At 39.8% G+C, this 14446-nt stretch overlaps 1 protein-coding gene across 1 annotated transcript in view; it reads left to right on the top strand.

The window, feature by feature from the left end:
• AMPD1 (adenosine monophosphate deaminase 1) overlaps positions 1–14446 on the top strand; it is an 81085-nt gene that overhangs the window by 17374 nt on the left and 49265 nt on the right. The window contains exons 2-4 of the mRNA XM_068269692.1: positions 2080–2254; positions 3396–3546; positions 14037–14202. Of these exons, the coding sequence (XP_068125793.1) occupies positions 2080–2254; positions 3396–3546; positions 14037–14202 (492 nt within the window). The remainder of the gene's footprint in view (positions 1–2079; positions 2255–3395; positions 3547–14036; positions 14203–14446) is intronic.

Here is a 14446-nt window from a genome sequence, read left to right on the forward strand (position 1 = left end):
CCCAGGTAAGTGAAACTCATTTTTTTATTTTGCTTGGACATTCCCTTTAAAGGGCATTTTATTGACTGTGTTGTTAAAATATTACCTAGGAAAAAACTAAGGAGAAAAAGTGAACTGAATCTAGGCCCGGGTATCTGATTACAGGAGAGGGAGATGATTGCTACTCTGCTACTTTACTACTTATGCCTGGTTCACATCATGCAATTTCCCATCAGATAATCGGGTCAAATTGATTATTTCCAACAGGACCAATCAGATTTCCAATAGTTTTTCTGATCGACTTTGTATAGAAGTGATCAGAAAATCAATTTGACACATCTATCTGACGGGATATTGCATGGTGTGTACCAGGCATTATGGACTCTGCTCTGACAGGAAATTCAATCATTTTTCAGCTGAGAGAAAACCTACACTCATATACTGTACATGGGTCACTAAAATGGGGAAGGCGGGGCAATTGCTGGTAGCGGGCCTTGGACGCTGGAAAGTACAAATCCGGCCCTGGAAATAACATTCATGAGGCTGATTTGGTCCTGTTCTGCCAATTAATTTCCCGCTCTAGAGGAGGAATGCAGCAGGAATAGTGGAGAAGACAACCCGCTGGCTTTTTAAACTTGTGTTTCAGTAACTTTCAGGAAGCGATACACAACATTTTGGGGTTGTCTTCCTCAATAGTATGATCAAAAGCATATATACGCAAGTTAACAGCTGACTAGAGACAATAGTCCATATTGCAACAATCCATAGATAGGAGTTAATGTTGAAAATAATCTATATACTCAAAAGGAGAAATTACACATGCTGTGCATACAGAATTCCCATTTCTCAAAAAAAGTTACAAAGGAATTGCTAGTAAAAAAAACTATAACAATAAATAAACAATACCGACTGACCACTGCTTACAAACAACTTGAGTTACACCTAACGTTTCAGAGACACAAACAAAGTTGTCTTCATGTACAAAATACACAATACTATTTTTTATTACATACATTTTTGTTCTATAGTACAAAATTGTATAAACTGTTTTAGGGCCCTTTTCCACTAGCAATCGCAATCACAAATCACAAACGCCAGCGATTGCGATTGCGATTTTTCATTAATTCTGTTATGCGATTGCGATTTGTGATTTTCATTTGCATTGCATTATCATTGTAAAAATCGCTCCAGCAAGCGATTGCGATTTGCGATTAGCGATTTCCAAATCGAATCACTGTAGTGGAAAATACTTCTCGTGATTTCTATGATAAAGTAACAACTCTAGCGATTTAAAAATCACTAGCGATTTGCAATTTTGCGATTCAGCAATCACAATCGCTCTAGTGGAAAAGGGCCCTTAAGTAGTTTAAAACATTTTAAAAGCACAATCAAAATGACCATATGTCAAAATGACTATAGGTATTAATCCAGAGTTGTCTGAAAGTATATAATTTAGTCACATTTCACCATGTTTAACACAGGATTAAAGTTACAAACAATCTCCTGCAATGGAACCTGTTTAAAAGTAGTGGACCACCTTTATAGCTAAATGAAGAGCTTGTATATTTACCTACCTACTACCCAAATGTATAGAGGTCACACCTATTCCATTATAGCCAATGGGACAGGCAATTCAGCTTTAAACCTAAAAGGCTTATTCATCCATTTTGGGTGATGTAGTCTAGTCTGTAAATTAATCCTACCTAGTTTTCAAGAAATGACCTATGGTTTTATCTTCATTACACAATTTTAAAAGTTCATTGCCATCATTGTTAAAATTACTAACAATAAATCTACCAGGGCATTTTCCATTATTTTTGCATTGCAAGGGGAGTCAAGGGAGACCCTATTAAAGTTTTGCTGGGTTGCCTCACGAATTGTAGTTACACCGCTGTCTGTTTAACTAAAGAAACAAGGTTAATGTGTCCTGCAGCGAATGACCATGTCTCTCCTCGGTGTTAGAGGTTATTTCACCACTATTTGTCCCACAAACCACTGTACTTGAACATCTTTTGTAAGGTAGCTAGGAATGTTTCTTAGAACCAGAATCATTTCATACCGTAATTGCAGTCATTAAAGTGTTTATATTTATCTCTGCAGAAAATGCCGATGATGTGCGCGAACTGGCTGAGAAAGTGTTTGCAACAGAAGTTCATAGTGTGGACAGCAAGGGAGAAATATCCCCCTTTGATGTTGCAGAAAACTGCCCCATTGCCCAAAATGAACAAATTGATCACATGGCTTTGAAAGACACCAAGGAGGCCAAGGAAAAAAAGTAAGTAGAGTTTGTCAATTCTTAAATTATTATGGAACAATACAATAATCTGTTCCAGCAATTTTAGACATTTTCAAGCTTCTGTAGCTCAAACATCTTGTATTGTGAGGAAAATTGAAAGGATTTTCATTGATGTGACTCTGTCTGTGATGTATCCTTAAAGAAGAACTTCAGCCTAAACAAACATACTGTCATTAAGTTACATTAGTTATGTTTATTTAAATAGATAGGTAATATAATCTCTTACCCATCCTGTTTTAAAAGAACAGGCAAATGTTTGTGATTTTATGGGGGCTGCCATCTTTTTGGTTGAAAGGATGTGACAGCGAGCATGAGACACAGTATCAACTGTCCTGTGTCCTGATCACCCCTCCCAGCTGCGCGCGCTAGGCCCCGAGAACAACATCAGAAATCCCATCATGCTTTGCACAGCATCAGAGGAAAAATGCCAGAGCAGATTTCTTTAATGGGGCGGGGCTTAGCTTCTGTGCAGCTAAAATTGAGGCTTGGGTAAGAAAAACAAAGTTCTGATGCTGTGAAACTGTTAAAGAAACACCAAGCCTTTTCAGTGCTGATGAGTAAATTTTTAGTCTGGAGGTTCACTTTAAGCATATCTTCTATCATGTCTATAGAAGAATGTTGGAAAATGTTTGTCCTTAAAATGTTAGTGTGCTTTTACTTAAGTGTGCTTAAAATGTCTACAAATAGAGCCCCGATCAATATTCCAGTGTACCTGTAGAATTGTGCTTATGTTAATAGTAAAATAAGTACAGTGTGAACTGATCTAAGCTTGAAAAATGTTTTTCTAAATATTATTATTCGCTTTGGTGAAGTTCACTCTTTTCTGTCTTGTTGTTCACCAATTCGGTCCAAAGCATGGGCCAGGCTACTTAGCTGTTACGAATGGTAGTGACATATCAATATCGCAAAATACCTACCTATGATGCCATCTCCCAATAGGCCCAATGGGATGTAGGGAAGTATCCTCGAAGATGCACCCCTAGTGGCTGGCAAGAGTTGGCATGATTATCCAGGAAACAAGATCTTAATCTGCTCTTGGGTAAAATGATAATACAATATTAATGTTTTTTTCACAGTGTTTTAAGTGTTCTTTCATTCTGCTTCTTTGTTTCACCTTAAGGAAGAGACGCCTTGAACTCCTGAGGGCATTTGTTCTAAAAGTTCCTGAAGCAAACCAAAAAGCAGTTCCTGCTATACAAGGTTCTCCTCCTCTTTATAAAAATGTGCCAGATTTTCAGAGGGTACAGATCACAGGAGACTATGCATCTGGGGTAAGGAAATAATTTACTAAACAGTATACACTATTTCCAAGAGACAGTATACACTCTCTGCAAGATGTGTAGTGAAGGGTATTCAAGGAGAAAATGCACAAAATTGACTACCAACACAGTAATTACTATGTCTACCAATTCTGAAGTATGAACCAATGTCTATATTTTGGCTTACAGACTGGGAAGACTTTGGCACATTGATGGATTCTAGCTTACAGGCAATGAGGACTATGGCACATTGCTGGATTCTAGCTTACAGATAGGGAGGACTATGGCACATTGCTGGATTCTAGCTTATAGGGAGGGAGAACTATGGCACATTGATGGATTCTAGCTTACAACACAGGGAGGAATATGGCACATTGAGCTGTTAGAGAGGGAAGACACATTTATGGAGGAGAAAAAAATGAGGTGTTGTATACAGCCTAAGATAGGAGGAGTAGCTGAGATATCGGCTAGTTTTACCAACTGAGGTACCATAAGTTGAATTGAATGCTGATTAAATGCTGACAAAGAGATATGGGCGACTATATGACTGTGGCGAGAACTGTGGGGAGATTATCGTGTGGAGCTTATGAGGGAATGAATATGCCAAATGGGTTATGAAAGAACAACTCATGGAGGCAAAGTGTGGGTGAGGGATCATTTTCAAGCATCTGTTATTTTGGCGAGTGTCCACATGAGATTTAGATAAATGACCTTGAAATACTTCAGGAGGTTACTTGCTGGAGCAATGCATCTACAAATCCAAGAGGAAAATTTCATAGTGTGTTCTGTCCTTCATCTTCAGCCATAAATGCACTTACACGGCTGAGAGCTGTGAAATTGTACAGTAAAATCATAAGACTAGACATGATATTTTTATTTACATATTAGCTTCTTAATATACTTTATAATAAGAGTGTTGTTATAATTTGCGGTAATTCAAATAATGTCACAGCTCCTAATACTGCTATGTAGAATAGATTTCTCTTTTCATAGTCATGTTTTGGGCACGTGGCCAACTGGGCAGAGAAGATATATCACTGTATATGTTACTAAAGTTTCCAGGCTATAGCACATTACTTATATTGAAATCTTGGTCTGAATTTGTTGCAAGTTGTACCCTATTCGGGGACAAAGACTTTCATCTGGCTTATATTGAACCATAGAGAGGGTTGAAACAATTGCAAAACTGCTATAACTAACTATGCAGCATAAAAGAATGATAACCCAACTTCAATCAATCAAGGTCAAAATATCTCCATCAGTGATAAAACCCTAATGCAAGTGTGAAGCTAAAATCCTCTTTTAAAAATGTTATCACGTTCTCTGAAGTTGAAGCCACCTAGCTAAAAGAGTTTACAACAGACTCAGTAGGTGTTTTTCTGCCTTCTTATGCAGTTGTCATACTATGAGGAGATGGGGTACAGATAGTGTTGTCAGAGAGTGGGGCGGTTTCCGGCTCTGGAGGTCTGAGCAACAGGAATTGGCTGGTTTACATTTCCTCACAAGCTGGCTTAATAACAGGTCACCCATTCACACCATTTGTACCCCAGGAGGTCCCTGCTTAGTGTTTTAGTGACCTGGACCAAGCATGTCAAGTCAGAAGTCCCGACCTTTATCTTTACTCAGGGTCAGTGACCCTGTCAGTGGAGAAGCAATGAGATAAGCACGACAGGTTTCCTGTAACGTCTTTGATTCCCCCATCATCAGATTTCTGATATGTATATTTCATGTCAGTAGTTTACTGCTGTGGCTCTCCCACAGTATAAGTTACTGTTACTGTGGCAGATTTAGAATTGCAGACAAGGTTGCAGCAGTTCTCCCATTACATAACTGGTGAAGTAAACAGATTACTGAGGCAATGTCTATTATATGAAAAACATGGGTGCAAATCATTGCAGTCCTCCTCCAATATGCATAGCACTGGGAGCATTACATAACTGTGAAGTAGATGCAGACTACTGTTGCAAACTGGTTACGTGATAAACCTGGCCTTCTCATTTAAAGAGTTGAGAAGACCAGTGTCAAGACTTGCTGCCGTCTTAATAAATATGGCCATGGCATGGGTATCATTTTACACATGCATGTCAGCTGTTGACCTGTATGACTACTATTCTACTATTTTATAAGACCTCTTGAAATAGCCTGACTGCCATATACACTTCTCAAGTATTAGGAATGTGCCTTGCAAAGGAGATGTGCTTCAGAACATTCTGGAAAATTATTTACGCAATCATAACTCCCAGGGAAAACATATACAAGATAAAATAAAAATCAGACAGAACTGACAGAAAAATGATTTGCAAAGTTTTTTTTTCTCTACTTCACCAACTTATGCACTTGTGGTCCTGGGCAGCTGATAGATTTTTGGTTACTGTTGCAGTCTGAGAGAAAAAGAAATGCATCACTGGCATGATATGGACAGAGGCTAGTAGTTATGAATGAAGCTATGTGATGTCGTATGGTGCATGATGGTGTCACACTTCTGTTGTTGCTCTTCCTAATATAACTGGTCAATTTTCCACTGTCAGGATGTTGATATAGAACATAAGCATTATAATGGCACATTTCTATTATGTATCCGTAATAAGGAGTGCCAGCCATGTTGTGTTTTAAAAAGACTAACACAGCCACTAGTAGCTAATGACTGGAGGTGCTCAATCAAAGTATAAACAACTAAAAACGGTTTAAAAACAAGGTAACTAAGCTTCAGGGGTGTTTCCGGCCTCTTTGGCTACCATTCATAAAAGTGTGTTCGGTAAAAAAATCTGTGCAGGAAAATATTGCATTCGGTATTTTAGACTTCTGTGTGCTAATTCATAAAAATGTTTACAGTTGTGATAGAAGTTCTGTATTTTCCCGAACTAGGCTGGCGGTAACATGAGAAGCTGCCTGAGTTGATACATTTTCTCCTGCAGAGACAGCGTTACAATAAAAGAGGCAACCCCAACTTCCCTTTAGATGTGCATTTTTTTTAAACTGCCTCTGTTTGCCCTAAATCTGTGCTGAATTTGTCTATTAGTCTTTCTAAACAATCTATTTAATTGTCACAGCTTAGAAGAACTTCAAGAAATGTTACAAATGCAGGCTTTCAGATGTAAAAATCATGTGAAAACAGGTACCCAAGAGGTTAAAAAAACACAGCCTGGGGTATTCAGGAAGCCTTTTTGTTCTGCTCTCACTGCTGCTGCCTGGGAGGTCTGTCTCCATTAACTTTCTGTTATTCCACATCCTTATCGCCTCTTCAAAGCAAGCAGTATTCTCCGTCCCAATGCTCTAATGTTTATGAATTGACATTTTTAGTGACATGTGTTTAGATAATCACCGCACAAGGCGGTAATTTACCTCACTGCTCGGTAATTTGAGCTTTTTATGCGGTAACAGCTTTTATGAATTGACATTTTGCTAAGTGCTCAGTAAAGTCAGCGGTTTTGAGCATTACCGCATACGGGAATGCTTTATGAATGCATTACCGCAAAGGGAATGCCTTTGTTACTCCAGCCAGAAAACCTGTGGCACCCAGCCAACCCGTCTCCTCTGCTCCTGCCACCCCTCCCTAATGCAAACCATACATACACACTCACGCAAACACTAATAAAGTCCCCATAAGACCTTTTCTACAGTGTAATAGGTATGGCTGAATGTAAGCGTATTGCCTTTGTTTGCTTTGTTTGTAAGGCAGCTGTGAACAACAGTGCGACAGGTAGCTTCTGAAAACAGCGCACATTTAAAACATTCTCTTGCTAAACTGAGAGCAGTCAATATCATCAGCGATGTTCTATTACCAATGTTCTACTATTGGCTTACCTTACCAAACAAATGAAAAATAAGCTTTTGATTTTTTGGAACAACCAATCGTTTTTATTGAATTTCTGTAAAATTTGATAATTTTATTGTATGATGTGTGGCTACCTTTAGGGTCCTTTTACACTATATGAATTGCCATCAGTTGTAATTGAAAAGACAACTCTTGTGCAGTCCAGTGTTCATGTTTCCCTATGGCCACTTTCACACTGTACGCTGAAAAACTGAAGCTTTTTTCACTTTTTCACAATGCACTGCTATGGAGAAAACAAACACAATGCATACCAACCCATACTAACGCATACCAACGCATTCATTGTAAAAGGACCCTTATTACAAAGCTTCTAAAAGCAACATTTCATAAATTGTACCCTTTATAAATCAAGCCCATGTAACATTGTGCATATTACTGCCCTCATCTGATTTAATGCCTGGTACACACCATGCAATTTTCCATCAGATTGACTGTCAAATTGATTATTTCCGACAGGTCCGATCTGATTTCCAAATGTTTTTCTGATTGATTTTGTATAGAAGTGAAAATCAATTAGAAAACCCATCAGAAATCAGATCGGACCTGTCAGAAATAATCGGTTTGACCATCTCTCTGACGGGAAATTGCATGGTGTTCCAGGCATAAGAGTGGCTGCTGTGGGCTGACAAATGAATAGAAAGGAAAATACAGAACACAAGTCATATGCTCAGGAACAGTAAGTGGCAGCATAGCTTGTCCCACACAAGCTGTAGAGTTTCCCTTTGTCCAAGCTTAAATCAACTGGTTATTTAACCACTTTCCAACTGAGGTTTTTTTTCCCCATTCTGTACAAGAACAATTTTCACCTTTCAGAGTTCCTCCCATTCATTCGCCAATAACTTTATCACTACTTATCACAATGAAGCGATCTATATCTCGTTTATTTCATCACCATTTACACTTTCTTTTGGTGGTACATTTTTCTAAGAATTATTTTATACTAAATGCATTTTAACAAGAAAAATAAGGCCGATCCTTGTAAATGGCGGGCGATTATGACAATAGCGGGACCGCAATACATCACTAGGTGAAGTAGGTGAAAAGGATTGGTCCCGTGTTGTTCAAAGTGCAGCATCTCAGGAGAAACCTGATAAATCAGCCTCAGTCCATTTTCCTTTACATAGAATATATTATAAATTCATCCTTTTCCATTATATCATAAAGGCATGTAAGGATTTTAGTCTTTTTACTCACAATATTAATGAACACCCCTGATGCAGATATACAATGGGATGCGAAAGTTTGGGCAACCTTGTTAATCGTCATGATTTTCCTGTATAAATTGTTGGGTGTTATGATGAAAAATGTCAGTTAAATATATTATATAGGAGACACACACACAGTGATATTTGAGAAGTGAAATGAAGTTTATTGGATTTACAGAAAGTGCGCAATAATTGTTTAAATAAAGTTAGGCAGGTACATAAATTTGGGCACTGTTGTCATTGTATTCATTCCAAAACTTTTAGAACTAATTAATGGAACTCAAATTGGCTTGGTAAGCTCAGTGGCCCCTGACCTACATACACAGGTGAATCCAATTATGAGAAAGAGTATTTAAGGGGGTCAATTGTAAGTTTCCCGCCTCTTTTAATGTTCTCTGTGTCAGGAACCGGTCCCCGTGGCACGCCTGCGTATACGGTTCCCGACTGCAGGTTTGACCAGATCAAGCCAAAAACAAGGCTGTGACCCCTCAAATGCTTCTTACTGCCACCACTAGCTGTTGCTAGACACGTCCACTCAGCTGTCGAGTGCTCAACACGCAATCTGCGTTTTTGTATTCGGGTCAGCTTCACGCTTTAGGCCGAATACGAGAACGCCACGCACACACACACAGTTGCAATCTTACACTGTAGTGAAGCAAAACCACTAACAGTCGTTCCCGAACGATACTGTTAGACTTCCCACTCTGCTGTCGAGCGCAGAAGTGCCCCATACACACGATGCAATTGCAATCTTATACGCTAGTGTTGCTCAATCATACAATCAGGCATGGACTTATACACAGTTACACTTCAGTCTCTTCTAGGCTATGAGTGTTAGTTTAGTACAGCAGGAGTCAAACTTATTAAATAACGATTTAATATTCCAGGAAAAAAAGTGGAACAATGCAGAAAATAATATATACAAAAGATGTACAAAAAAACAAAGTAAAAAAGTTACAAAGTAAAAGTTACAAGGATACAAACAAAACAAGTTGCAAAATAAAAGGGATATAACGTTACCAGCATCGGTTATAACGTGGTTGGCGGGAGAACGCCGTCCGATTCGCTCGGGATCCCTCTAGCTATGCGCTACCTCCAAGAGAAGAGGATTTGTGACTGTCCCAGGCTTGAGTTATATAGTCCACTTGGGGGCCTGGGGCATTGAATGTTCCATCCCCAAAACTAACGCAATTTCCCCGTTTGTGACATCACGGTCTGCCGAGCCCCCTTGTCACATCTGGGCTAGCTGTGACATGCGAATTTCAAGGCTATTCCTGTCACACTTTGCAGACTTCAAAGCAATTCTGTGTTAGTTTTGGATCTTTCAGAGATTTCAAACCACTTCCATAAAATCCAATTTCCCCAGGTAAAAATTGTATCAAAAGGACTTCAACCCTTCACCCACTTCCAGTAGGCTGTCATATGCAAATTTCAAGCATTCCTGTGTTAGCTTCCACTGTCTCCAGGTTACAGGTGACAACACACTGGTGACAGTATTTCCTAGCATATCAAAGGTAAGGATCTGACTGGCTATTGACTAATTAGCCATCTCCTTGCCAGAGGCTAGCAAATCCATTTAGCATTCCCTGCTCTTAAAGAGAATCTGTATTGTTAAAATCGCACAAAAGTAAACATACCAGTGCGTTAGGGGACATCTCCTATTACCGTCTGTCACAATTTCGCCGCTCCTCGCTGCATTAAAAGTGGTTAAAAACAGTTTTAAAAAGTTTGTTTATAAACAAACAAAATGGCCACCAAAACAGGAAGTAGGTTGATGTACAGTATGTCCACACATAGAAAATACATCCGTACACAAGCAGGCTGTATACACCCTTCCTTTTGAATCTCAAGAGATCATTTGTGTGTTTCTTTCCCCCTGCAGTTCTCATGCACTGAAGTTTCAGGCTGCTCTTTTCTTCCTGCAAACAGCTTTGCCCTTGTCTGAATTTCCTCAGTATGTGAAAGCCCAGCCAGCTCAGAGGACGATTTATCCAGCTTGTAAAAGATAGAGAAGAGAGAAGCTGCCCTAATCTAAATAATACACAGGCAGTGTGCATAGAGGGGCCTGGAAGGGAGAGTTCATAGCAGAAGCACAACACTGAAGAACTTGGCAGCCTTCCAGACACAGACTGACAAGTCTGACAGGGGAAAGATACATTGATTTATTACAGAGACTGTGATAGTAGAAAGTGCTGCAGTAAGCCAGAACACATTAAAATAGCTTTTGGAACTTGTAGGATGATAAAAAACAGGATGCAATTTTTGTTATGGAGTCTCTTTAAGTGTTTCCTAATTAGAAGCAGGCAATGATAGCGTTAATTTACATGTACATACAGGAACTCCATGAAGCCAGCTGTCAGCCTGGCATACCTACATCTCTGACCTAATACACAGCAGATAGAAAAATGAAAATATACTCCTGTATTATCCCAACATCATAACTAGCTGCTATATTCCGGACACTCTGAAGAGTAGCAACATGCGGGTCTCAAAACAACTCTCAAATGACCTGAAGACAAAGATTGTTCACCATCATGATTTAGGGGAAAAATACAGAAAGCTGTCTCAGAGATTTTAGCTGTCTGTTTCCACAGTTATGAACATATTGAGGAAATGGAAGACCACAGGCTCAGTTCAAGTTAAGGCTCGAAGTGGCAGACCAAGAAAAATCTTGGATAGACAGAAGCGACGAATGGAGTCAACCCCCAGACCAGCACCAAAGACCTACAACATCATCTTGCTGCAGATGGAGTCACTGTGCATTGTTCAACCATTCGGCACTCTTTACACAAGGAGATGCTGTATGCGAGAGTGATGCAGAGGAAGCCTTTTCTCCACCCACAGCACAAACAGAGCTGCTTGAGGTATGCTAAAACACATTTGGACAAGCCAACTTCATTTTGGAATAAGGTACTGTAGACTGATGAAACTAAATTTGAGTTATTTGGGCATAACAAAGGGCATTATGCATGGAGGAAGAAAGACACAGCATTCCAAGAAAAACACCTGGTACCTACAGTAAAATATGGTGTTGGTTCCATCATGCTGTGGGGCTGTGTGGCCAGTGCAGGGACTGGGAATCTTGTCAAAGTTGAGGGACGCATGGATTCCACTCAGTATCAGCAGATTCTGGAGACCAATGTCCAGGAATCAGTGACAAAGCTGAAGCTGCGCTGGGGCTGGATTTTTCAACAAGACAACGACCCTAAACACTGCTCAAAATCCACTAAGGCATTCATGCAGAGAAACAAGGACAACGTTCTGGAATGGCCATCTCTGTCCCCAAACCTGATTATAATTTAAAATCTGTGGTGTGAGTTAAAGAGAGCTGTCCATGCTCGGAAGCCATCAAACCTGAATGAACTAGAGATGTTTTGTGAAGAGGAATGGTCCAAAATACCTCCAAGCAGAATGCAGACTCTCATTGGAACCTACAGGAAGCATATAGAGGCTATAATTACTGCAAAAGGAGAATCTACTAAATATTGATTTCATTACTTTTTCGTGGTGCCCAAATGTATGCACCTGCCTAATTTTGTTTAAACAATTATTGCACACTTTCTGTAAAGCCAATAAACTTCACTTCACTTCTCAAATATCACTGTGTGTGTCTCCTCTATGATATAGTTAACTGACATTTTTAATCGTAACAACCAACGATTTATACAGGAAAATCATGACAATTAACAAGGTTGCCCAAACTTTCGCATCCCATTGTAGCTACATATTGTAGTATACTATACTTTAAGGTGTAATTTAGGGCAAAACACTACAACATATTTTGTTTGAAGCAAGAGAGCCTCCTCCATTTTTTGTAACTTAGTAGCTGTTGAAATTGAGTTAAGAGTTGTGAGTTATGATGCGATTATTTTGGAGCAAAACCCATGAAAAGTTCTAGATGTGAGAATCAGAGGAGGTGTCCAAATGATAAGAATGTTTCATGTAAGAAGAAAGGTTTGTGGATGGGATTGTATTTAGACTTTCGATGAATGAGTAAATTTATGGAAGGAAAATTTTACTTATGGAGGGATTTGCCAGAGGGGGTTAGGATTTGTAGTTTTCAGCCAATGGTGGGATTGGCAAAGAAAAGCAGGAGAAGAGGCGAATGGGAAGAGCAGTTCAGTGGAGATGGTGTTAGCGCCCGTTTTCACTAGACGCGTTGCAATGCGGAAACCGCACCGCAACGCAAGGAAACTGCAACCAATTCACGTCAATGGAGTAGTTCCATTGACACGAATTTACCTACGCGATCCGGGGTGATGTGACGCGGGGGAAATTATGGATAGCATGCTGCAGTTTTGCGCAGCACGCATCCATGTCCCCATAGCCGCTGATGGGTAGCCGCATGACGCCGCATCCGGTTGTACGGACAACCAGATGTACAACCAGAGGCAAGGCAATGCGGCAATCGCCTCGCATCCAAAACACCAGTGGAAACGGGCCCTTAGTGTTTTTGTTGGGGTAAGCTGCAAAGTAGGATGTTGCAGTAGTCAAAGTCAGGTGATGATTAGGGTATGTGCAAGCCTCTTGAGTAAGGCGTGTATTTCATGTATAATTTTGATATGGTGGTAGCAGTATATATAGTTTATGAGGTAATATGGGGCCTGATGCACAAAAGGCTTGTAAATTTGCCATACACAAGCAGTGCACAGGAATTTTACCGGTACTAACACTAAGCAGAGACTGTTAAAATATTATCATCACAGCAACGTACAGTGGTGTTAATCATGTAATGGATGCTGCCCCCTGTCATTAGTACCGTTAAAATTGCAGCGCATGGCATATTTTCTGTCCTTCCGTGCATCAGACCCATGAGCTTTAAGTTAGAGCTTAGTGCCCACATGGGAGCGGAAAAAGATAATGGAACGTTCACAAGTTCCAACATGCTCATATTAAGTGTTTTGAAACATGTCTGTTTCCTTGTTGAGTTACTCGTGAACAGATGTAGGGCATACTATGAAAAGTAGTTACAATATTCTCTTTGTCCATGTTACCGTGTGAGTATAATAGATCTATTTTGAAATAAACTAACAGGTTATTATGGGAGAAGCACTTGTATCTTATTAGAACACTAGTAAAAAGGCCTATCCATTAAAAAACGGGCGCTAGGCCATGGCCACTACCCCACTCCCTTCCCCGCAATGCGCGCACAGATGCATCCCACTCGCTCGTCCCCCACTGCTGTCCGAAGTTTATGCACATATGAAGATGTTGCTTGCTTGGCAGCTGGAAAAAGCTGTTATTTCCCACAATGCAATAAGGTTCTCAGACAGCAAACTATCAGGTCTGGAAGCAGGGACACAGGAGGACACAGACACAGGAGTTTTATTATATAGGATGCAGACAAGCACTGTAACCTGAAGAATTGGATCTAGGTTCACAAATGTCTCAAGTTGTGCTTAATACAAAGTACACGTTAAGTACAAATTTCCTTAATGATATTTCATCTCCTTTTATCACAGGTGTCAGTAGATGATTTTGAGTTGGCTGGAAAGGGTCTGTATCGGGCATTGGCCATAAGGGAAAAATACATGCGTGCCTCAGTCCAGCGATTCCCAAGGACGGTAGCCCAATATCTACGAGACATGGAAAATAAAACTTGGCATGAAGAAGATGAGATATATCCAGGTATGAGACTGAAAGGACATACTGTAAAAATCTGAAAAAATTGCTTCTTTACTTCCTTTGTACAACTGTGGAGTAAATTATCCCAAGTATTATTTCTTTGTTACAGCTGATACAAATCCTGCAATAAATCTGCAGTGTTTCTATTTCCTGCTTTCATGGAAGCAGACGTTTTGTTTACATCCTGTGTTTGCCAATTACCTCTTTGCCGTAGCAGTCAGCTGACACAGCTGAGTGATAAAATTAC

Source organism: Hyperolius riggenbachi, chromosome 2 (assembly GCF_040937935.1).
Source record: "Hyperolius riggenbachi isolate aHypRig1 chromosome 2, aHypRig1.pri, whole genome shotgun sequence".
Taxonomy (NCBI): Eukaryota; Metazoa; Chordata; class Amphibia; order Anura; family Hyperoliidae; genus Hyperolius; species Hyperolius riggenbachi.